Source organism: Leptodactylus fuscus, chromosome 6 (genome assembly GCF_031893055.1).
Source record: "Leptodactylus fuscus isolate aLepFus1 chromosome 6, aLepFus1.hap2, whole genome shotgun sequence".
Classification (NCBI taxonomy): domain Eukaryota; kingdom Metazoa; phylum Chordata; class Amphibia; order Anura; family Leptodactylidae; genus Leptodactylus; species Leptodactylus fuscus.
In genome coordinates this window covers 156,248,474-156,274,145 of record NC_134270.1, presented here as the reverse complement: position 1 = coordinate 156,274,145, position 25,672 = coordinate 156,248,474, and the positions used below count along the sequence as shown (strand labels likewise).

Sequence of the window (25,672 nt, the reverse complement as noted above, 5' to 3'; positions counted from 1 at the left end):
GGATAAAGGTATTTTGGACAAACAATTCAAGTTCAGTTAAGTTAGATGGTCGCCGAGCATGGACAGCCCGCTTCAAATCATCCCACAGATGTTCAATGATATTCAGGTCTGGGGACTGGGATGGCCATTCCAGAACATTGTAATTGTTCCTCTGCATGAATGCCTGAGGATTTGGAGCGGTGTTTTGGATCATTGTCTTGCTGAAATATCCATCCCTGGCGTAACTTCAACTTCGTCACTGATTCTTGAACATTATTCTCAAGAATCTGCTGATACTGAGTGGAATCCATGCGACCCTCAACTTTAACAAGATTCCCGGTGCCGGCATTGGCCACACAGCCCCAAAGCATGATGGAACCTCCACCAAATTTTACAGTGGGTAGCATGTGTTTTTCTTGGAATGCTGTTTCTTTTTGGACGCCATGCATAACGCCTTTTTTTATAACCAAAAAAACTCAATCTTTGTTTCCAAAATGAAGTTGGCTTCTCCAAATGTGCTTTTTCATACCTCAGGTGACTCTGTTTGTGGCGTACGTGCAGAAACGGCTTCTTTCTCATCACTCTCCCATACAGCTTCTATTTGTGCAAAGTGCGCTGTATTGTTGACCGATGCACAGTGACACCATCTGCAGCAAGATGATGCTGCAGCTCTTTGGAGGTGGTCTGTGGATTGTCCTTGACTGTTCTCACCATTCTTCTTCTCTGCCTTTCTGATATTTTTCTTGGCCTGCCACTTCTGGGCTTAACAAGAACTGTCCCTGTGGTCTTCCATTTCCTTACTATGTTCCTCACAGTGGAAACTGACAGGTTAAATCTCTGAGACAACGTTTTGTATCCTTCCCCTGAACAACTATGTTGAACAATCTTTGTTTTCAGATCATTTGAGAGCGGGCTGTCCATGTTCGGCGACCATCAAACTTAACTGAACTTGAATTGTTTTGTAGAAAGAAATGGTCCAAAATACCTTCATCCAGGATCCAGGAACTGATTAAAAGCTACAGGAAGCGACTAGAGGCTGTTATCTTTGCAAAAGGAGGATGTACTAAATATTAATGTCACTTTTCTGTTGAGGTGCCCATATTTTTGCACCGGTCAAATTTTGGTTTAATGCATATTGCGCATTTTCTGTTAGTACAATAAACCTCATTTCAATCCTGAAATATTACTGTGTCCATCAGTTATTAGATATATCAAACTGAAATGGCTGCTGCAAACACCAAAATATTTAGAACTAAAAATGATTAAGATTAATAGGGGTGCCCAAACTTTTTCATAGGACTGTATATATATATTATTTTATTTTTTTTAGATTTTTTTCAAAGAGGCATTTTTCAGGCGAACGGAAACCTGGAGGATCCCATTATAGTTTATGGGGTCCATGGGACACTGCTTCTTAAGTGGACTGGGTTTCTGTTTTTTGGGTCCCCATGCGGATCCGAAGACTGGAAAACTGAACGCTGGGGTGAACCTAATGTAAGAGGAATACATACCGTAAGTATCTACAGTATACACATTCCTCATTGTTCCACATAGTTAGTTCTTTCTCTTTCTCACAAGTGTTTCAATCCTTTTTATCTAGCTGGCCATATGCCATAAAAAAAATAAAAAAAAACACAAAACTTTATTTTCTATGCCAAACATAATGACATGAGAATGCTTCACTGACTTTTCTGGTACTTTGATTGATATCTCACATGAATAATCGAATCTAGGTAGACTTCTGCCATCCTAAAATTGACTATCCATTCACATTCACCGCTTTTTGATTTTTTGCTGAACCCTATAAATGGTTACAGTATAAATTCCAAAAACTGGCAACCGATGCTCATCTCTAAATATCGCAACTGATACAAATGTACTTTTTATACCCCCATTGGTATGTTTTGCTGGTCATAGACCCCGCCAGGATCTCAGCACTTTATGTAATGAACTGTACCAGAAAAAAAAAAAGAATGTCCTACAAGACAGCTGCACCAAGAAGAACCCAGAGGACCTGGGGTATAACACCATTGCTACAAGTGGAGGATTCACGTACGAAAGTGCAGTTATTATACAGTCAAGGTACAGACTATCGTTCATTTCTAGTCAATTTTACAGAATGTAAAATAAAATTTTAAAAAGTTACAATTACGGGCAAAATTTTTCACATTAGTGAAGTGTATTCCTTACCTTGCTTCTGCCTTCTCGAACACTGCTGTGACCCACACGCAGGAAAAATGAATCATTTCAGTATATAAGGACGGAGGACTCATAAATGGGCGGTGGGTGTGAACACAAACATAAAAAGAGTTCCTCATACTAAACAGCTGGAAGCAAACACCAAATAGACAAACACAGGCTGCATTCAAATATAATAGCAAAAATACGCATCTCAGTAATTTTTATTTTCAATAAATATAAAATAGAATCAGCAAGGCAGATGGAATAGAAAAGTAAATACACAGATACAGTGGCGTAACTAGGAATGGTGGGGCCCCGTGGCAAACTTTTGACATGCCCCCCCCCCCCCCCCCGACCGACACTGAAGCCGAAGACCTCATCTGACCCCCTCCTACGCATTTCTGCGCGTTCTATTACGCCCCATAGTGGCCCCTTAACACAGTATTATCCCCCATAGTGGCCTCTGCACACAGTATTATCCCCCATAGTGGCCCCTGCACACAGTATTATCCCCCATAGTGGCCCCTGCACACAGTATTATGCCCCATAGTGGCCCATGCACACAGTATTATCCCCCATAGGGGCCCCTGCACACAGTATTATCCCCCATAGTGGCCCCTGCACACAGTATTATGTCCCATAGGGGCCCCTGCACACAGTATTATCCCCCATAGTGACCCCTACACACAGTATTATCCCCCATAGGGGCCCCTGCACACAGTATTATGTCCCATAGTGGCCCCTGCACTGGGTATTATCCCCCATAGTAGCCCCTGAACCTGATCATCCACACAACCAGTTCCTTTGTGTACAATCCCAAGATACAATGTTAGACTTGGTGGTCGCTTGGGAACAGAGTAGAAGGAGGACATATTACAACTCTCCTTTTTCGGAAATATACCAACACAATCCATCAGAAAGGTAGAATTATCCATTATGGTATGACCGATCAGGATGGACCATATCACAGTCAGTGGCTGAAATGTGGATACAAAGAGGGTCCAGAAAGGAGATGGGAGCAAGTAACAGGGTGAAGAAGATGACGTAAAAGCAGAAAGCTTCATAGAAGACAAGTGGATGGTAGATATGATCATATCATGTCATTTGTAACGTTGCGCACATTTATATGTCTTTGTTTTAGTTAGTTTGGGCTATGTTATATTGGAGTTTTTCTAATTTTAGTATTAAAAGGTCAGCAAGGTTGAGTTGAACTTTGTAGCTAGAAATAGACAATGATCCTTATGTAAAGCAGCTACCTGTATGTCTACAGGTATATATGCCATAAAGTAACACCGCACTGACAGCGTACCAATGAAAGTTATATTATACTCACAAAAGTAAAATATTATGCCGGTTTATTGCCCAATCTTGAGATTCTTTCGGAGGAAGGTGAGAGGGTGAAACTCAGGGCTAAGTAATAGACTATAGGCGGAGTATAATGTAATCCTTGTATTCATATCCATAAAAACATCCATTCCTAGCCAGCAGATGAAAAAGGAACTCGGCAGGGAGGTTGTTCCCGCCATCTTGGAGAACTAAGCACAGATCTTCGGTGGATGTAGGTTTACTCCAATCCTTCTGTGTCTTCATGTCATCCCAGACAGACTGGATGATGATGAGATCCGGGCTATATCTGTGGGGGCCATATCATCACTTCCAGGACTCCTCCTCCAAAGGACAAAGGTCACACCAAATATTGATGGGATTTACATTTCTCTTTTCTTCAATTACATCATTGTGTTCATTGACAATAAGAAACCATTAACATTTCTATTCTTGAAAGCATTTTAATGTTACATAATTTTTTTCCATACTGCCTAAAACAATTGCACAGTACTACATGTACATACACAGAATGTACCTGTTCTACCCAGTGGCGTAACTAGAAATGGCGGGGCCCTGTGGCGAACTTTTGGCATCCCCCCCCCCCCCCGACACTGAAGACCTCGACCATCTCCAGCCAGTAACGGCCTATTAAAAAAAAAGAAAAAAACGCAGCGGTAGCGGCTGTTGCCGGGCCCCTAATGTCCCGGGTTCTGTGGCAGCTGCTACCACGATGGTAGTTACGCCACTGGTTCTACATATTCCTGGGATAATCCCATTCTACCTATTCTCCAAGATTCCACTAAGATCACCCAAAATACTCTCCAGTGTCTACAGGTAGAACTACTTGCTCAGGAGCTTCCTCCTGGTTTATGTCCACTACTTTGTGTAGTGAGGACCTTTGGCATGCTAATAAGAACATTTTTTTACCCAAAAATTATAGAACCTGTACATGCCTCCCACAAAAATCCCACATACTTCCCTTCCACATGTATTTAAAGGGATTTTATCATTAAAATCATATTTTTTGTCGATCACACAGGAATAGCCTTAAGAAAGGCTATTCTTCCCCTACTTTTAGATGTCTTCTCCACACCGCTGTTCGGTAGAAATCCCGGTTTTCGTCTGTATGCAAATGAGTTCTCTCGCAGCACTGGGGGTGAGCCCCAGTGCTCAAGCAGTACAGGGGGCATCCCCAATGCTGCAAGAGAAATCTCCAGCGCCGCCTCCGTCTTCTTCAGGAACGGCCTCTCTGCGCGTCTTCTTCCAGAGCTGGGTTCAAACTTCTAGGCCTCGGGCAGAGCCGAGTCAACATGCCCACAGGCCACGAGAAAATGGCTGCTTACACAGCTCTTCCCGAGGCCTAGAGGTTTGAACCCAGCTCTGGAAGAAGACGCGAAGAGAGGCCGTTCCTGAAGAAGATGGAGATTTCTCTTGCAGCATTGGGGACACCCCCAGTGCTGCAAGAGAACTCATTTGCATACAGACGAAAACCAGGATTTCTACCGAACGGTGGCGCGGAGAAGACATCTAAAGGTAGGAGAAGAATAGTCTTTGTTAAGGCTATTCCTACGTGTGATCGACAAAAAATGTGATTTTAATGATAGAATCCCTTTAACATATATAGGTCATCATCATTTTGACCTCATTCCCAATAACCTTCTCTGAAGGATGAACATCATTGGTATCAAATGCATTGGTCATATCCCAGCCATTAACAAAGCCAACGTTGAGGTCCTTGAAGATGATTTCCATGATAATATAATGTATAGAAGCATGGAAGTCCCCAAGAGTTTCATGATAATTACCCAAGGGGCCGGTATTCTCAGTCTTAATAATGACTTTAGTCTCTGGACTTCTAATGAACAATCTCTCTATGGCGCGGCGTATATGATAAAGTCTCCTGATGAAGTGATAGATGGGGTAGGGCCTAAAATGTACTCCGATGTTGAGTATGATGACGGTTCTGTTATTGCCTCCTATTAAGTCAATTTCATGAGCAATGGTGCGTTCCTCTTTCCATGATTGATAAAACATAGTAACAAACGGTAAGGTGTGCCTCTTCCAAGAAATTCTCATGTTCCGGTCTATGTCCAGGTTTAATAGTTGATGGGACCAATTATCTTCATTAAGATGGAAGTTTCTGAGCGCTGTAAGAAAGCAGATAGATGTCACTTTACCTGCAGAGAAGCTGAGGCAGGAGGGTGGTCATTTCTTTTTTTTTTTTATAAATTCTTTATTTATAAACTGACAAAAAATAGGCCAAACATAACTGATGTACAGAAAGGTCAAGGCAAACCAACCCACACCGTTAAAGTGAACAGAGAAACATGGCCAAACATATAAAACACAGACTGAGTACACAAAAGAGGGAGAACAAAGACTGGGAGAGTGACAAAACCAATGAGAAAGGAAAAGAGGGAAAGAGAACAAAAAGGGGGAAGAGGGAGAGGAGAGCAGCTCCGAGCCCCATCCCGGAAACCAATGGTCACATAAAGTACACCAACCAACCAGGTCTTTGTGGCGAAGGGAACCCTGACATAGGGCCTAGGCCACCACACAGGCCTTTCGCGCAATAGTCCATCAAAACTAAGGGGGGACTCGGGATAGAGAAAAAAGGAAGCCGCATGGGACTATTAAGTAACGGAGAGAGTAGCCGATACACCGACCCCTCCAGAGGTAGAATCAAGACCACAACCACGATACAGAGCTAGAGGGCGAAAGGGTCAGGACCGAACCTATTCAAAAACGTGGTAAAGGAGAAAAGGCTATGCGGACTCTCACATCCCATAGTAGGCAAGGGAAAAAGGGGCGCTACCTCGGAATATTAGGACCATAGGTGCAAAACAGAGCAAAGGCCACGGAGTCCACGGACGGAGTTAGGGGCTGGGGGGGAATAAGAGAGAAAAGAGACAAGAAGGTAGGGAAAAGATCAGGAGAAAAGTAGAGACAGGACGAACAACTGGTAACAAGACAAACACAGAAGGGAAAAACAAAAAGGGAAAAACCCTTCCGATCCAAGCTAATCCGGACCGGACAACACAAAAACAGTGGGAGGATTACCCACTCACGCAGGTCTCGGGGGCACGCCGCAGAATGCCCCCAAAGAGCTGCCAAACCTAAGTGGTTGGGGGGGAGGCAGAAGACAATGGAACGCTTCCCACACCCCCAAGCAGCAAAATGAGATGTCAACTGGGCAAAAGGTAAACAGAAAACCGGGGAACAGGCCTGAGAAAACCCGACCCGACCTAGCGACCACCAGAGCTCTCCACACAGTCCAAGAGGAGCACACCACGGCAGGCGGAGCCAAAGAGTAAAGAAGAACCCCAAGGATGAAACACAACCAGCCACGGCACGCCCACACCCAAAGTGGAGGAGAGTAAACAGAAAACACAACCGGAGGCCACCGCAGGATGAGACCCACAGACGCCGCCGGCAGGACAAGGCAGTGAAATCGAGAGACACAAAAAGAAAGAAAGCGTGAGTAAAATATACAAAGGCACAAATAGGAACCAATAATGAAAGCAAGTCCCAGAGGAAGTTAAAGCCACAGGAAGACTCTAAGTTGGAGGCCGCAGTGAGTCAGCCGCCTGGCGCCTCCGACGAGGAAGAGGAGGAGAAGAAGAACGACCAGCGGCCACGGTAGCTGGAAGAGGGTAGGCTAGCCAGTCCAGAAGGTGAAGATCGGGTAAGTCCAGGAATTGGGCCAGGGCAACGGACTGTTCAAGAGAATGAAGAGCAAATACGGCTCCATTGCGGCGAATTTGGAGATGAAAAGGGTGACCCCATCGGTAGGTAGCCCCAGCATCCAGGACCGACTGCAGGACAGGCTTAAGGAGACGTCTCATGGCCAGGGTACGGCGGGATACATCAGGAAGAAGCTGTATTGGGAAATCCTGAAAGAGAACGGGACCATGACGCCAGGCCGCCTGCAGAATGTCCTCCTTTTCCCTATAGAAATGGATCCGACAGAGGACATCTTGTGGTCCCGAAGCAGACGACTTACGCGCCCCAATGACACGGTGGACCCGGTCGATGTTAATCCCAGTGTCAGGAGGACGGCCCAAGACAGCGTTAAAGACAGTAGTAGCAACCTCCTGTAGCTCAGAAGACTGAATAGAGTCCGGGACACCCCACAACTTTATGTTATTCCTGCGCCCTCTGTTCTCATGGTCATCAACCTGCAATAAGACATGGCGGTTAAAATGATGTTGGGAAGCCAAGGATTTTTCCACAGCAGTCAGTCGTTGGTCCAGGGCAGTCGTCACCTGTTGCTGAGCGGTGACCTGCGCCGACAGAGACTGGATCTCAGATCTAAATTCCGCCATAAACTTTTCTTGTCGTTCCTCAACTCTGCGGACCAAAGCCTTCAAGTCCATTTTAGTAGGTAAAGCGTGAAGAAGCTGCCAGATGTCAGAGAGTTTAGGGTGCTTAGAGCAGTGTGACCGCGATGAGGCATACCGCTGTGAAGAATCAGAGGAGTCTTCAGGAGGTGGAGTGTACCGGGCAGCAGGGATGGAGGTGCATTTCAGATCCAGGTTGGAGGAAACAGGTGTGGCGGACGAAGAAGTGGACGCGATGGAACCGGGTCCCCACTGTGAATGCTGCAGCGAGGTGGCTGCCACCTCCGCAGGGACCGCTGACACGACCTGGAGGGACACTGAGGGGGAGCCAGAGGGGAGATACAGTGCAGATGGAGGGACACTGGACTCCACACAGGTATGCTCTGGAAGAGGCTGATGGTGCAGATGAGAGAGGGACTGTCCAACAGCAGCAAGGGGAGGTTGCAAGGGCCCAGGAGGGAGAGGAGGGCAGCCCATAGAGCCAGAGGCCTTGCTGCAGGATGAGGAGGCAGGCTGGAGCTGCAGAGGCACAGCTGCAGACAGAGATGGAACCAAGGCCGGGGGAGGAGGAGGGGGGGCCGACTCACCAGGATCGCCGACTGCATACAGGGCAGGAGAGAGAGCTGTCAGTGGCCGCCCTGAGTGCCCCACATCTTGACCCCCAGAGCTCTGGGGAACCGGCATCACGGAGGTGGAGGAAGGAGCTGCGCTGGGAGAAGACACTGCCGCCATCTGCCGTACTTGCGGCCCTGCTTTGGCGTGCACTGGCGCCATTTTAGGCCCGTCTGCTCGTGTCGAGGGTGGTCATTTCTAAGTTAATTTTTTGTCAACTTTTCAACAGTGATGTGATATCCTATGAAAGCTGAGAATCTCCTCTTTTCTCTGACTCCAAGATAACAGTTCTACCTTTAATTTTCTCAGAGTTGAAAACTCTATCTAGATTGACAATAGAGAATCTTAGTTTTCATATGACACTAGAAACATAGTTGTATGTTTTATAAAGTCCAAGATATATCAGTTTGAAGTGACCTACTAGCCCCAATTTCCTTGCATTTTATAAGAGGGGAAAAATAGTGTGTGCACCTTCTGCATTTACCAGTGTGAATTAGGCTCTACTGAATTAAAATGGCATGGTGAGTTTAGTTTAGCAGCTGTTAGGGAATTGCAATAGGAGCAACAAATCCCCAGTAGCTGCTGGACGCTGGAGGAAGGGGCACAAGAGACATTGAGCCCTGGTCTGAAACCCCCACTGTCCCTTCCTGCTTGCCGGTCCTATCCTAAGTGATAGACGACAACTTGGAGACGATCCCTTCCTATATACGTGACACAAAAAATGCAGGCAAGACAACAACAACAAAGAGAGTTCAGCTAGCTAGGGTTCGGCAACAGTCGAGCAATGCAATGTCAAAATCGATATCCAAAAGAGTAGCCAATAGGGAAAGCCAGAGGTCAAGAATAAGAATACACAAATAAACAGCAAGAGAAAAAGCCAGCACGCACAAAGCAATAGCAAGCGCCAATGTGAATGTGAGCCAAGAATAAATAGGGAGGAAGAACCCCTGAACCTGATAGGAAGGCAGGCTGTGAATCACAGGGCAAAACAAAACTTAACTCTTAGAGGAGCAGAGAGAAATGAAGGTGAATGCGACGGTTGTGGTGGAAAATCAATTAACAAGGTGAAGGAATAGGACAGTGTTCAGACAATGCAACAAAAAACTCTAAACAAGTTATCAAACTGCACACGCCTCCTGCGTCGCAGCATGCGAGCAGAGGGTGGCGCAGAGACCCAAACAGGCAGAGATGTTACAGCAGCACCATGATACAAAGACTGTTTGCTGTTTGTTCTAGACCAGGGAAGACCACTTGATAAGCACGTAAAAGATCAGAGAAGTCTATCTATCTATCTATCTATCTATCTTTGACTTTTATACTATGTAATTGCTTTTCGTAAGTGGTGGTGATTTGAGGGTCTGGGAGCCCAAGTTGAATTTTTGGGTACTCAAGACAGCACAGAAGTAAAGATAAATCTTCTGGTTCAGGTTGACATGAGTGAAGAACCCTGAGCATATTCATTGTGTTCTAGTAGATATGAGAAAACCAGTTTGTGAAGAGACAGGTAGGTTAATTGTGAATTTTACAAAAATTTCAGGTGTGGCCATTCATGGAATTTTTTGGGTTTGCCCCCCAAGAATCATTATTATACTCTGAGGTCTCTTCAGACACCCAGAGTCTGAACAGACCTGAGACCACTGAAATCACCTATAAGGCTGGAAGACGTCCTGGCAAAGAACATTGGATTATGCAAGGGAGCACAGGAGAGGTGACGGAAGATGTGTATGAGTATTTATTATTTTTATGGACCTTCTCTGGTCACCACTTACTACACTCTAAGGTCTGAAGAGTATATTAATAGCACTTCCAGTTTGGACCAAACTTGGTCTGAAGCAAAACTTGGGGGCAAACTTTGCAAATATTTTCAAAAAGAACCTCACAATGTTCCCTCGCCTCTACTTACAAGCAGCACTCACTTTTGATGTTCTTCTCCATGTAGTAGAACCATTGCTTTACAGTCGAGTCTCCAAACATGTGAATAAGCTTCCCCTGCAGACATTTGCCCATATCTTCCAGACTTTCATATCTCAGCATGCTACATTCATGTGGATACCATACATTCTTCATGGCATATCCACTGGGGTAGTTCAGCTTCATTCCAGTTTTGCATGTTTCATTAATGGTGGTATTGTCTGGAAAAATATAATCCATAATTGTAATCCAAATTCACGCCTGCTGCTTTGCTATAGTTTTCTCTTGCATTTTTTGTATCCAATGTTGGGAGTGAATCATATATTTCAACAAACCTCTGACATCATGTCGTGCCACGTCAGAAGTTTCGATCAGCGTGGAAGCGTTAAACTGAGTCCTGCACCCCTTCTTTTCTATGGCACTCAGCTCAGTACTTTGGCTTCTTTGTATTATTAATTGGTGGCTTTCTCAGAAACCTGACCCTCCACCAATCCAAACTTCTGACATATCACTATGACTGGAGAATATGACAGCTCCTGTTTTTCATGATTCATTCACTGAATCCCTTGTTTCCCATTATTCATTCACAAATGTAGGTCACTGACCACGGGTAATTCACATTAAATTAAACCTAAAAGTTTTGGATTTGTTCGAAAATTTTGGGAAATTCAGAAGAAATTCAATTTGTGCCCAATAGCTTCAGTCATCTCTTATGAAATGTTTGTTACTGATTGATGGGTTTGGCCAATTCTACTTTATTTTACTCCAAAAAGAAAAAAAAAAAATCACAGAATATGTCAATTGAGGAAGGGTCCCAAATATGTGCATATTGCCGGAGTTGTACTTACAGTGGTTGCAGCGTGATACACTAATATGAGGAAAATCTGTAGGAATTTTAGCTCTGACACTGGATCTAGAAATCAACATATAAGAAATCATTATATTACCAGCAGTTACAAGGACATTGAAGAAAATGGCCCACATAACCCAACTTTACTCAGACATGGGTTTTATCTTACTAATGAAAAACCTGTTCCTGTTCCTTTTGGGACAGAAATACTGATTTGGCAATTAAATCCACATCATGATTAAAAGACTTTATAACTGAGTCATTCATGATGTTAAGGATGCTGCCCTCTATAGGGTGGTGTACAGAGTGCACTCTGTTCTCCTAATTCCATCCAGGAGAATAGATTTGCATATTTTTTACCCATAATCCCTAGCGGAGCAGGAATGACTTGTAAGTCTCCGTACTGCCTATGTAGGCACACACTCTCCCTGATGTGGACGAGTGTCCCCTGACCTTAATGAAAAACCATCAGAAAGAGCAACCAGGGCTAGGAGTGGAGGTCTGCCCGGTCTGGCAAGAAATGTACTGTATGCACTTGAAGAAGAGCTTTTTACAGCTCGAAATGCATTGTACAGATTTTACACCAATAAAGAATTCAAGTACATCCATCTATTCAGCCTTTTGTTTACAGACCAGTGAGCATAGACCTGCACTCCTAGCCCTGGTGGCTCTTTCTGGTTGTCTACCATCTGGTCCTCCGTGATCTGTGTGCGAGCTCTGCTGCCACCTTCACCTTTGATGCATAGGTTTGTTGTTGTGACCACTTCAAAACACTCAAAGGTGAGAGGCCAACTGGTCCATTGCAAACAATTCTACATGTATTTACAACAATTTTCTTAGGGCTCGTTCACATCTGCGCCCAATCTCCGTCTGTCGGGTTTCCGTCTTCTGCAGACAGAAGACAGAAACCTGACAGACAGTGTCCGGCCGTGAGCGCCGGGGAGCGTTTTGTGCCCTCCACAGCAAAACCATTTGCATGTCTGACTTTGTGCCCGGTAAAAAAAAAATGGTTTCGCCGCGGAGAACACTAGACACTCCCCAGCGCTCACGGCCGGACACTTTCCAAACCCATTCAAATGAATGGGTTTGAAAAATGACTGCAGGTTTCCGTCTCTTGTCCAGTTTCGGGCAGGAAATGGAAACCTGCATAACGGAGGCCGGGGCACAGATGTGAACCCAGCCTAACTAACATTTCTACACTATAGTACGCTCGTTGTTCTCTCCATAATTTTGTGTCTGTAATGTAAAACAATGTCATGTTTTTTTATCAGCCTTTTCTCCATATCTGAACCACCTGTCCTCCCACCTGTGCTACAGGTCATTGAGAGAAGGATACACGCATGGATGCCAGTATAAATTCGGTGAATGGACCGTCTGTAAAAATAGACCTTCTTCCCATGTTTGTATACACTGCTGTGGAGTCACTAAGCCAAGTGATCATCTCAGACTCCTCTATACGTCTCTTAGGAATCTCAGTATCTCTTGTCATGCCTCTTAATATCTGTTAATAGACACCCTCCACTGATTCCAGCACACTTGGAATTTTCTCTCTAGCCCCACCATTCCATTTTCTGATGTAACGCACTTACTTGTCAAATAAGCTCTTCTCAACTGTAGTGAGTAATGTCTTGTCATTTCTACACCAGCTCTTTACTTCACTGAGATGGTCACAAGTAAAATTTTGAGGTTTCATACAGTAAAAATATTCTTCATCTCGTACATCTTTATACTCACATAGTTCTTGATTTTTATCCAGGTCAAATCCACACATGACCTCCTTTTCTAACTTTGGTTTTACAAACTTGCCCATATGGTCTACATAGCCATGCCATCTATTTCTATATGTCCACAAGGCTGAGGCTCCTTCACTTGGGTGTATTAGAAGAACTTCAATGTTAACTTTACCTTCCCAGAATAATATGAAATGGACATGATAGGAACCATTATTGAAATCCTCAATCCTTCCTGAAGACCCTGCTTCAAGCTCTGGTGTGTATATCCTTGCTCTTAAGTAGTCTCCTCCGTAGGATTTCTTCCTCCCCAAATAATCGCACATATCCACCTGAACGGTTAGATGGTCACCAACACAATAGCTGTCCTTTGGATGTTTTAAGTAGACCTTGCTGTTATTTGGGCTAGTTGTAGTTGACCTGTCAGTGACATTTATCCTGGGAATGCTTTGATCAATCTTATTGAAGATTTTGTCTGCTTTCACTTGAATCTCAGATATGTGTTGAGTTGCTCCAGTGAACAATGTCATGGGGATAACTGGTCTGAAACACTAAGAACAAGTAAAACATTTTAGGTTTAGGTGCAGTAGTTCCTGCATTGACCACATTCATTGATTGTCCAAAACATCTTTAGAACTAATTTAAGTGGATGTACCAATCCTGTGTCCATAGGGGACCTATCAGACATTCTGTACATTTCACATACCAAACAGAAGGGATTGTCATTTCTTAAACTTTTCCGTACTGTTTCGGTACACCCGCCCTACTCAACCATGTAAGTGTGTAGGTGAATATGCTGTGACTGGCACTCAACATCCAATCACTTGTTTCCAAAAAATTACCATTCACTATGGCTTACCTTATATCTTGTAAGCAGATGATAAAGCTACTTGATGGGAAACTCCTTAGGACTTCTAAAAAAGGAAATAATTGTCTACCAGTGGCCATACACATTAGAAGAACGGCCTAAACCCAGCACTGGTTTATTTTGTAAGTCATTTGTGTATAATTTAAATACGTTCCGTTTATAAGAATGCTGACATCCAGTATGGCAGTCCAGTATAGGTGCAGTATATTTATGGCTGTATTGTTATGGAAAGCTGCTAAATGAAAAGTAAAGTTATATTGGCTGATACACATCATATGACTAAATATTTAAGGACCTTCAAAATGCTATTGACTAATACAGGTCCTAAATTAGCTTGGTTGCTATGGAAACCTGGTGTAAAGCTGTGTGCATGTGGAAACTAAGTGCCTGCAAGCTTCTATTGGCTGATAAGTGACATGTGACTGTGTGTATGGCAGTTGGAATATGAGTGAAAGATTTGCAACATTGTATTGGTTAATGCAGGTCATTTTTTGGAAATTTTGGTACGTCCTAGAGAGCTGAGACCTGGTCTAAAACTTTTCTGGACACCTGATATACCTGTGTGCCAAATTTGATGAAGATCGGTCCAGTCGTTTGGTCGCGCATAAAGAACAGACATATATATATATATATATATATATATATATATATATATACAGTCCTATGAAAAAGTTTGGGCACCCCTATTAATTTTAATCATTTTTAGTTCTAAATATTTTGGTGTTTGCAGCAGCCATTTCAGTCTGATATATCTAATAACTGATGGACACAGTAATATTTCAGGATTGAAATGAGGTTTATTGTACTAACAGAAAATGTGCAAAATGCATTAAACCAAAATTTGACCGGTGCAAAAGTATGGGCACCTCAACAGAAAAGTGACATTAATATTTAGTACATCCTCCTTTTGCAAAGATAACAGCCTCTAGTCGCTTCCTGGAGCTTTTAATCAGTTCCTGGATCCCGGATGAAGGTATTTTGGACCATTCCTCTTTACAAAACAATTCAAGTTCAGGTAAGTTTGATGGTCACCGAGCATGGACAGCCCGCTCTCAAATGATCTGAAAACAAAGATTGTTCAACATAGTTGTTCAGGGGAAGGATACAAAAAGTTGTCTCAGAGATTTAACCTGTCAGTTTCCACTGTGAGGAACATAGTAAGGAAATGGAAGACCACAGGGACAGTTCTTGTTAAGCCCAGAAGTGGCAGGCCAAGAAAAATATCAGAAAGGCAGAGAAGAAGAATGGTGAGAACAGTCAAGGACAATCCACAGACCACCTCCAAAGAGCTGCAGCATCATCTTGCTGCAGATGGTGTCACTGTGCATCGGTCAACAATACACCGCACTTTGCACAAGGAGAAGCTGTATGGGAGAGTGATGAGAAAGAAGCCGTTTCTGCAAGAACGCCACAAACCGAGTCACCTGAGGTATGCAAAAGCACATTTGGACAAGCCAGCTTCATTTTGGAAGAAGGTCCTGTGGACTGATGAAACAAAGATTGAGTTGTTTGGTCATATAAAAAGGCGTTATGCATGGCGTCCAAAAAACACAGCATTCCAAGAAAAACATTTGCTAACCACTGTAAAATTTGGTGGAGGTTCCATCATGCTTTGGGGCTGTGTGGCCAATGCCAGCACCGGGAATCATGTTAAAATTGAGGGTCGGGGGCGTGGCTTGGCATGCACGCGGGCGGCAGCATACCTTAGGAGCTCCGCTCTAGGCTCCGGGACTTGAGCTTCTTTTGGCGGCGAAATGGGCAAATCCCGACCACAGCGCTCCAGGGGGGATCCGTCTGCCCTTCCTCCACCTACTGGGAAGATCCCGGCTTTCTTCACCCCACGTTCGGGGCGGCAGGAGCCCGTGCAGGATGCGGCCTACTGTCCGCCGCCGACGCCATCTTCCTCATCGGCGCGTGTGCGCCTGCGCGAACTGTCCGGCTCCCTCTCCTCCTCTATGCCGGACCTCCGCTGCCAGGACTCGACCGCTTCGGGGCCTTCCACGCTGCCTGCAGAAGAATTACAGGTACCTGCGGCTGTCTTTCCTACTCTGGTCCCAGCTGGTTCCTCCTCTGCACCTCCCGTGTCCCACATGTGTGACGCTCCACAGGGAGCAGCGGCATCAGTGGCGCCATTACTGTCTGCTCCTGCTTCCCCGCCGTTTGACCCCAGGTCCACTCCTAGGACCCTCCAGTCATCACCTCCGTGCCTCCCTCGTTCCATAAGACCTCAGGGGTCCTTGGAGGTAGCATCTGAATGGGGTGCCAGCCCCCAACCTGGACATCATCCTTCACATCTGCTGACCTGGGCCTGGTATCCTCTGCTCCTGGCCCTGATTTTTCCTCCGTGGCGGGTTCGCTCCCCCCAGCTGCTGGTGAAGGGGCTCCTGGCTTTACATCTCCCAATGTTACCCTCCGTGCGGAGGCCCCTGTTTTTGTTTCTCACCTCCCTCCACCTGAGGAGGCTGCTCTGACCCTGCGGAAGTTTCCAGAACTACAGGCCTTATTAGCCCTAAGCCGAAGGGACATGGACAGTCTTGCTTCTGATTTAAAGAGCGCCTGGCGCCAAGACCTGCGTGTGGTCCAAACGGACATTTCTGATTTACAACAACGAGTTCAGGTTCTGGAGGGCTCACGCTCTGCTACATCCTCCTCTCTCGACTCCATCCAACAGCAAATGGCGGTTCACTCCGCGCAAATCTGTAATTTGGTCTCCCACATGGATAATATTGAGAACCGCAACCGCCGCAACAATATCCGTATTCGGGGCCTCCCAGAATCAGTTCAAACTGCGGATTTGGTTCCGGTTCTGTCTGGCATCTTTAATTCGTTGTTGGGGCGCCCTCCTGATTCTCACATTGAGATGGACCGTGCTCACCGGGCTCTCCGCCCCCGCAGTGAAGACCCCGGTAAACCAAGAGATGTCATTTGCCGGATCCATTTTTATGCTACCAAGGAAGCCATCATGCATAAGATTAGAGATGTTGGCGCAGTGGACTTTAAGGGATCTTCTTTATCAATCTACCCGGATCTATCCAGATACACTCTTCGACAGCGCGCAGCCCTGAAGCCTCTCCTCTCTCTCCTCCGGGAGCGAAAAATTCCCTACCGCTGGGGTTTTCCATTTTCGTTGCAAGTACGCCGGGGTGACCGACTGCGCTCTCTTGCCCATCCAGATGATCTTCCGAACTTTCTGCGATCCCTGGGCTTGCCACCTTTGCAACTTCCTGACTGGTCTTCCCTGCTTGCCGACCCTAATCGGTCTGGCCCTTTTCGCCTGCAATGGGACGCTGCAGAAGACTTGGATGACTCAGGCCCCCTGCGTCCTCAAAGGCCTCAACGTCAGCGTAGACCCTCTTCTGTCCGAGGGTCCCAGAAGTAACTGTCTACGTTGCATTTTGGTTGTCTGTGACCGGACTCTGTGAGTTTGTTCCATGCCCTGTTTTACTGTGATGACTTTTTCTAACCTTCTCCTTTCTAGGTTTTTGCCCATACTTATACTTATATGTTAATTGCCATAGTTTTCTAGCCGCCTCCTACCTCTGATATGTTATTTGACTATATAGATGCTCGTGTGTCGGAGCCGGAGCTGCTCACCCTTTTGATTGTGTCTTACACTCTCCTTTGTGTAGTTCTCTTCTGTTGCTCTGTTTTTGGCCGCGTGGCTTGCCGTCTTTGTCCCCACATAGCCTTGTCCCTGCAGTGCGGGGTCATCCGGAGACTTGTGCTCCTGTTGTCTAGCTTTCCCCCGAGGGTACCCCGCAAGCCCTCTTTTTGTGTTCTTCTTCAGTGTTTTGTGTGAGGTCTCTAGTTCTCTTGAGGTCTCGGATCTCTGGTCTTTAGTTCTTGTGTGTTCTTTGTATAGTTTGTTCTCCCCCCCCTCCCCTCCGTTTTTCCCTTCTGTGTCTTATTTGGTCTTTGTTCCCCCCTAATGTCGGATATAACCGTCTCCTCTTTCAACGTTAAGGGGCTCAATGTCCCTGAAAAGCGTTCACAAGTATTGTATGATGCCCATAAGCGTAGGGTGCAAATTCTATGTTTGCAAGAAACTCACTTTCTGGCTACCTGTACACCCACGATTAAGAATAGATATTTTCCGCAATGGTTCCATAGTAGCAGTGCTTCGGGTAAGGTTAAGGGGGTGGCCATTTTTTTCCATAAAAATCTCCCGGTGAAAATCTTAGATTCTTTAGTGGATAGTGAGGCGAGGTACTTATTTCTTATCTGTGAAATTTCAGGTGTTGTCTACACCGTCGCTCATATATATGCTCCCAATGTTGATCAGGTTCCTTTTCTGCTGTCTGCCCTGTCTGTGCTCCAGTCCTTTGCCAGGGGTCACATGATTGTCTGCGGTGATTTTAATCTCCCGCTTAACCCTTTGCTGGATACTTCCACGGGTAGGTCCCAGATTTCTTATGGCGCTCTAAATAAGGTCCGGAAGGCGTTAAACGCCTTGCTGTTGTGTGATGTTTGGCGAATCCTCCACCCGACCGACAGGGACTATTCCTTTTTCTCCCATCCTCATGGTTTGTACAGTAGGATTGATTATATCTTCTTTTCTCATAATCCTCTGTCCTCTGTCTCAGCGGCCTCGATTGGTGTGGCCTTTCTCTCTGATCATTCTCCAGTTTCCTGTGTTTTTCGTTCGCCTGTCTCCAGCTCGCGGTCAAACACTTGGAGATTGAATGAATCGCTCCTTCTTGATCCGCAGTGTTTGGCGGAGCTGAAACTCTCTGTCTCTCATTTTGTACAGGATCACTCTACGGATGTTACCTCCCCATCGATACAGTGGGAGGCTCTGAAATGTGTTCTCCGCGGAGTGCTAATGAAGCATGGTGCACGTCTAAAGAGAGAGGCTGGTCTAAAACTTCGCTCTCTCTTGAGCGATCTGGCAACTTTAGAAGCCCAGCACAAGCGTACGCTCCAGCAGGCGACTTTGGCGTCTCTGACCGCTACGCGTCAGGAGATTAGGTCTCTTCTTGAACGGAAACATCAGCGGCTCTGTCTATTAGGTCAGCGTTCCTTTTATGAATGGGGTAACAAAGCGGGCCGCCTATTGGCGCGGGCAGTTCGAGAGCGCCATGCACTAGTAATGGAGCATCTCTTAGTCGCTATTAGGAACAACCCGGATATCCGAGGGCTGCAGATGCGTAATTGTCACCTTAAGGTGTCTGCTTTTGCGGATGACGTTCTCCTGTTCATCACCAACCCGCTCAATTCACTCCCGTCCATGCTTAAGGAGATTAGCACTTACAGCTTCTTTAGTAATTATAAGATCAACTTGACAAAAAGCACAGCCTTAGATGTCTCACTGCTTCCGTCGACCCTTGGTGCCTTGCGTTCTTCCTTTCCATTTTCTTGGTCCCCCAGATCCATTAAGTATCTGGGAGTGCAGCTACCCCGTAATTTGGGAGATACCTATTCGCTGAATTTTCTTCCCATACTCCGCACTTTGCGGTCTGATCTTGAGCGCTGGGACACCAAGGGTCTCTCGTGGCTGGGACGCATCAATTTATTGAAAATGAATGTCCTCCCTAGGTTGCTGTATCTCTTTCAGACTGTCCCGGTGATCCTACCTTCGTGTTTTTTCTCGGTGATTAACAAAGCCTTCACCAAATTTGTCTGGGCCTCGAAACCCCCCTGTATTGCTCGCAGTACGCTAGCTCGCTCCAAACGAAGAGGAGGCCTGACGGCTCCAGACTGTTTGAAATACTATCTTGCGGCGGTTGCTACGCGCATTCTTGACTGGCATCACTCGGCTAAGACTAAGCTCTGGGTTTCCCTCGAGGACTCATTGAGCCCTGTCCCCCTCACTGCACTTCCCTGGCTTCATGAGAAGTACTGGACCGATGATAAACGGTATTCGCTTCCCTATATAGCACGCCAGACTATGGGAGTGTGCCGTAGATATAGTTCCATGCGCCTCCTCTATACGAACGATGGCCCCATGACACCCATATCGGGTAACCCGGACTTTCCTGCAGCATTGGGCTCTTCCTTTTTGTTTTATCGCGTCGGCTCTCCCACCCTACGCTTTAAGCAGGTCACTTCTGCCTCTTTGCTTCTCCCCCATTCTGAGATTTTGATTCAATCCTCTGGTTCAGATACACCTCTCTCCTCTTGGCAATACTCCCAGCTATCTCATTTTTATTCCTCTTTGCGGCCCTCTCGGGACCTTCATCGATCCTTGTCGCTGTTCGAACGTCTTTGTATCTCTTCCACTCCTCCCTCTCACACTGTCTCCCTTCTGTATGGTCTCTTGTTGGACGGGGTTGAGGATTCGCTTCCGTCATTTACTGGTGGGTGGGAGAGGGAATTGGGGGCCTCTTTCCCTCCTGATGTGTGGTCTTCGGCATTTCGTGCATGTCATACTTTCTCTATATCATGCAGGGCGCAGGAGACCAATTTTAAGATACTTTCCAGATGGTATCGAGTCCCAGCCCTCTTGCATGATATCTATCCCTCCACCTCTGACAGGTGCTGGAGATGTCTATCCGACCGTGGCACGATGACACACGTTTGGTGGGGGTGTCCTCTATTACGCCCTTTTTGGACTGGGGTCAGACAGGTTATTCGGCAGGTAACGGGGATTGACTTGGAGGACGACCCGGCCCCGCTCCTTCTTTCCCTGTTCTCCCGGACGTTTTCTAAACCTACCCGTAGACTTCTCGGATTTTTGTTGGTGGCAGCGCGCTCTGTCATTCCCAGATTATGGAAATCCACGACCCCTCCCTCGCTCATTTGCTGGCTGAATGAGGTTCTAGCTCTTCGAACGATGGAGACCCTGGTTGCCGAGCTCCGACAAGATGATACTAAGCATCGTCAGACTTAGCTCCTTTGGAACCATTTTTACTATTCTGCCGACTTCCGTTCCCTCTTTCCTTCTGTGTCCCCTGTGTAGTGTCCCCCTGTACGTTTTGTCTGTTCCGCGTGTCCCTGTTCCCTATGCTATTTGATTTCTGTTTGCTCTAAGATTTTTACATAGGCTTTGTTTTCAGCTCTGCTGCGCCAGAGCGTTTGCCTGTTTTGGTTTATTGTTTTTCTTCATTTGTTTTTCACCTTGTAATCCCCCCCTTCTTTTTTCCCACCCCCTCCCTTCCCTCCACCCCTATGGTATGCCTTTATTTGACTCTTTTGTTTACTATTCCCCCCCCCCTACCCCCCTTCTTCCCCGGTTTTGTAAAAATTTGTAAAACCTTCAATAAACTTCTAATGTTGTAAAATTGAGGGTCGCATGGATTCCACTCAGTATCAGCAGATTCTTGAGAATAATGTTCAAGAATCAGTGATGAAGTTGAAGTTACGCCGGGGATGGATATTTCAGCAAGACAATGCTCCAAAACATCGCTCCAAATCAACTCAGGCATTCATGCAGAGGAACAATTACAATGTTCTGGAATGGCCATCCCAGTCCCCAGACCTGAATATCATTGAACATCTGTGGGATGATTTGAAGCGGGCTGTCCATGCTCAGCGACCATCAAACTTAACTGAACTTGAATTGTTTTGTAAAGAGGAATGGTCCAAAATACCTTCATCCAGGATCCAGGAACTGATTAAAAGCTACAGGAAGCAACTAGAGGCTGTTATCTTTACAAAAGGAGGATCTACTAAATATTAATGTCACTTTTCTGTTGAGGTGCCCATACTTTTGCACCGGTCAAATTTTGGTTTAATACATATTGCACATTTTCTGTTAGTACAATAAACCTCATTTCAATCCTGAAATATTACTGTGTCCATCAGTTATTAGATATATCAAACTGAAATGGCTGCTGCAAACACCAAAATATTTAGCACTAAAAATGATTAAGATTAATAGGGGTGCCCAAACTTTTTCATAGGACTGTATATGTATATATGAGATTAGAAATATACCTTCTTTAAGCTGTGATGAAAGGCCAAGCTTACAAAAAAGAAAAAAGTAATTGCCAAAAACAACAAAGTTCTGGATGATGTTACGTGAGCCATTAGACCTGAGAATGAAAAGAATGGAGACTGCAGTCAGTTTATGGACCAGCAGCTTCTATGAAATAAACAGAAAAGCATAAACCTAATACAATAAAGTTAAATGTTATTTTTTATCATCTAGACCAATGGTTCTCAACCTGCTGTACGCTACCCCTGGGGGTACACCCCACTATAGCATCACAGAATCATTACGCTATGTTACCGTTGAGACCCAATCAGGAGAGGTGAGTAACAGTATTTGCTGTGTTTACTCACCTCCCCTGCTAATGAAGGTCTGAAGAGACCCCAGCGTATAATAGCAGTTTGTGGGTGATGAAGCCCAAAAATATAGTATTTAGCTAAACGACAGAAAATGCAGGTTTGGCCAAAGAATTTCTTTATGTACGGGATTTGTTTAAAGGGACCCTATCATTAAAACTCTTTTTTTCTACCTATCACATAGGAATAGCCTTAAGAAAGGCTATTCTTCTCCTACCTTTAGATGTCTTCTCTGCGCGCCATTCGTATATAATCCAGTTTTCTTCGGTATGCAAATTAGTTCTCTCACAGCACTGGGGGCGGTCCCCAGTGCTCAAACAGCACCGGGGGCATCCCCAATGCTGCAAGAGAACTCTACAGTGCTGCCTCCATCTTCTTCAGGAACAGATCTTCTTCGCGTCTTCTTCCGGCAGTGGCTTCAAACTTCTAGGCCTCGGGATTAGGGCAAAGCCGACTCCGCATGCCTGCCGGCCGCAAGAAAATGGCCGCTTACACAGTATTGTAAGCAGCCATTTTCTTGTTGCTGGCGGGCATGCCGGCGGGCATGCTCAGTCGGCTGCCTGAGGCCGGAAGAAGACACGAAGAAGACCCGTTCCTTAAGAAGATGGAGGCGGTGCTGGAGAGAGTTCTCTAGCAGCATTGGGGACGCCCCTCAGTGCTGTTTGAGCGCTGGGGCCCGCCCCCAGTGCTGCAAGAACTAATTTGCATACCGACGAACACCGGATTATATACCGAGCGCGGAGAAGACATCTAAAGATAGGAGATGAATAGCTTTTCTTAAGTCTATGCCTACGTGGTAGGCAGAAAAAATTGAGTTTTAATGATAGGATCCGTATAATTTAATTATCATAGGGGAGATTCTGAGACATTATACTGTGTGGAGGGGCCACTATGGTATTTTGAAATGCATTACAATGCATTAGCATAGAATGCATTGTGTTAGTAATCAGACCCCCTGGGATTCAAGACCTCTAGGGGGATCTAATAAATACAGTAAAAATAAAAATTAAAATTAAAAATCATATGGAATTAAAAATTCAAATCAACCCCCTTTTCCTAGAATACACATAAAAGTACTTAAATACTATGAAACACATACATGTTAGGCATCCCTGTGTCCGAAAATGCCTGGTCTACAAAAAAAAAAAAAAAAAAAAAAAGAGCTGAACCTGAGTTTTTTTCGCTGTTTCGTTAAAAAGTGGCCAAAGATATAGACATTCCCTAAAATGGTATAACTAAAAAGTTCATCTGGTCCCACAAGAAACAACAACAACAAAAAACAACCTCCTGTGTGTACACAGAAATGTAAAAAAGTTACAAAACAAAAGTTTTGAATTTTTTTATGCAGTTAAGACGTAAATAAAACTATATAAATTTAGTGTCCCCGGAATCGTAACAACCTATAGAATACAGCTGACATGTCATTTTGGCTGCACAGTGAACTTTGTAAAAACAAAGTCACACAAACACAGTTTTTGTCCAATTCCAACCCATTCTAATGGGGAGCAATAGGCAAAAATGTTCTAAAATGCACAAAAATATTCATGTAAAAATTCGAGCTGACACTTTAATGTGGATTTCTCACAAATTCAGCACAAGGCAAGTGCTGTGGAGCAAGTGCAATAAGTATCAGTGGCTGCTATCACAACGATGGGGTCACTGAGACATCTGAAAACGGATCATGTTAAGAAATTGCGCCCACTTTCTCCATCCTCCATAGCACCTCTACAACACTGACAATGATAAGCACGTGGCCATGTCATTCAGCTATCATTCATTTTGTGGTCGAATGAACAGAATTTTGAGTAAAATGAAAAAGTTACATTTTTTCAAAAACATTTATCATCTCAGTAGTCACAAAAAGTTTTATGCCCCTTTCATTTGTTTAATCCAAGGTGCTACTCTGTCTATTGCTTCGTTGACTCCTTCCTTTCCATCTCTATAGCTCAATTTTTTCTCGGAATTTCTTCCAGTTTGTCCACAGAAATCTAGTGAAACGTGTTCCTTACCTTGCTTCTGCCTCCGTGCACTGTTTTTAACCACACTTTGGTAAAAATGAATCACACAAGCATGTAAGCTACAAAGTGCTCATAAATGAACTGTGGGTGGGAACAGCAATAAAAGGTGCAAAAATATTAGGCAAGGCAACGTTAGAAAAATGTATATATAGGTTCATATAAACGTTCTCCATATACAGAACGTCAGTTTATCTTATAAAAAAAAAAGTCAGCCTGTCTTCCCCAGATGCTTCGGTGTCTTGATATGTCTGTTCCTGAGCTTTGGTATCCCATGTGTGGTGTCCACTGATGCAGCCCTGGCTCTATTTCTCAGGCTAGCTAGCAGAAAAAGGAACCCATTGAAGTCAATGGGAGGCTTTTTTTTTCAGCGCTAAAAATCCACACCAAATTCCTCCCCATTTTCCTCCGTGTGAATGCACCCTAAAAGGTCTCTTGGAAAGGCAGATTTTTTGGTGATGATAACCTGTTTAAAGAGGGAGCAAAAGTGTGTCTTGGATAACCTACCCCAGGGGATGCAGATAGATATGTAGTAGAACCTTCCATAGGTAATAAAAGGAGATGGAAGGAGATCAGAAGAAAGTGGAGACATCACAAGCTCAAAATTGTTCTCAATTTGGTAAAGCCAAAGTGCATTTTATTAGGGCTCCTTAGATAAGTGATTGACAGAATTGGTTCAGTCTCAAGAAAGTATTCCTGAAATTGGAGCAATGAGGAAGGCAAGAGGACCATTGGTCTCACTGTGTGTGTTTTCCCATAAAAGTTAAAGGGGCTCTATCAGCAAAATCATGCTGATAGAGCCCCACATATGCGTGAATAGCCTTTAAAAACGCTATTCAGGCATCGCTAAAGTTATATTACACTACCCCCCGATTTAAAATAATACCCTAAAATGTGTCCTCGGGTCCCGTCTTCCTCCGGCGCTCGCCAACTGGCATTGCTAAAAAAAATGGCCTGGGCGTATGCACAGTAGCATGCTGCTTCTACTACGGCTACTGCGCATGCGCCCAGGCCATTTTTCTTTTTAGCAATGTCAGTTCGCGAGCGCCAGAGGAAGACGGGACCCGAGGACATCGGAGGAAGAGAAGGCGTGGATGAAGAAGACGGCGGACCCTGAATGCCTGCCCACCGTGCACGATGGGTAAGTAGATCACATTCTGTTTTAGGGTATTATTTTAAAACGGGGGGGGGGTAGTTTAATATAACTTTAGCGATGCCTGAATAGCGTTTTTAAAGGCTATTCACGCATATGTGGGGCTCTATCAGCATGATTTTGCTGATATAGCCCCTTTAGACATTTTTGCAAATATAAGTAAAAATAGTAAAGTAATAAGTAAAAATTTGCAGAGTTTAAAAGATTTTCGGTAACCATCAAAAGCTGGGTTTACACCAGTGCTTGGATTCCATCCTCGAAAGCGCTTGAAAAATGCGGAGAGAAAAGTCTTGCAAGCAGGTGAAAGCCCATGGACCTTATTAAAGTCTAAGGGGTTCATCCATTTCCATTGTGGTCCAATCTTAGACTCCGCCTCCTCACAGACGAGCCTCCGGCAGAACCAGCGTTGATTGGCCGAATGCTGTACACTGGCCAATCAACGCTGGTCAATTCATTCCTATGAGAAAAAGTAAGCTCGCTC

At 45.0% G+C, this 25,672-nt stretch overlaps 1 protein-coding gene across 1 annotated transcript; it reads right to left on the bottom strand.

Annotated features, from left to right (window-relative positions):
• Positions 1–5,097: 5,097 nt before the first annotated feature.
• On the bottom strand, positions 5,098–21,765 carry LOC142209761 (NXPE family member 1-like). The gene is made up of 5 exons (XM_075278804.1): positions 21,673–21,765; positions 12,789–13,480; positions 11,198–11,262; positions 10,355–10,570; positions 5,098–5,633 (listed from the first exon to the last, which is right to left on the bottom strand). Exons 1-5 carry the CDS (start codon positions 21,763–21,765, stop codon positions 5,098–5,100), a joined length of 1,602 nt encoding a protein of 533 aa, XP_075134905.1.
• Positions 21,766–25,672: the final 3,907 nt, after the last annotated feature.

What these genes read in the sequence shown, in the direction of transcription:
- LOC142209761 (XM_075278804.1), bottom strand. Translation starts at nt 21,765, where the DNA reads ATGGCTCACGTAACATCATCCAGAACTTTGTTGTTTTTGGCAATTACT. An exon ending in GAGAAGAGCTTATTTGACAA is followed by an intron (nt 11,263 to 12,788) that starts GTAAGTGCGTTA and finishes GTTGATTTCTAG; the next exon opens with ATCCAGTGTCAGAGCTAAAA. An exon ending in TGTATCACGCTGCAACCACT is followed by an intron (nt 10,571 to 11,197) that starts GTAAGTACAACT and finishes ATATTTTTCCAG; the next exon opens with ACAATACCACCATTAATGAA.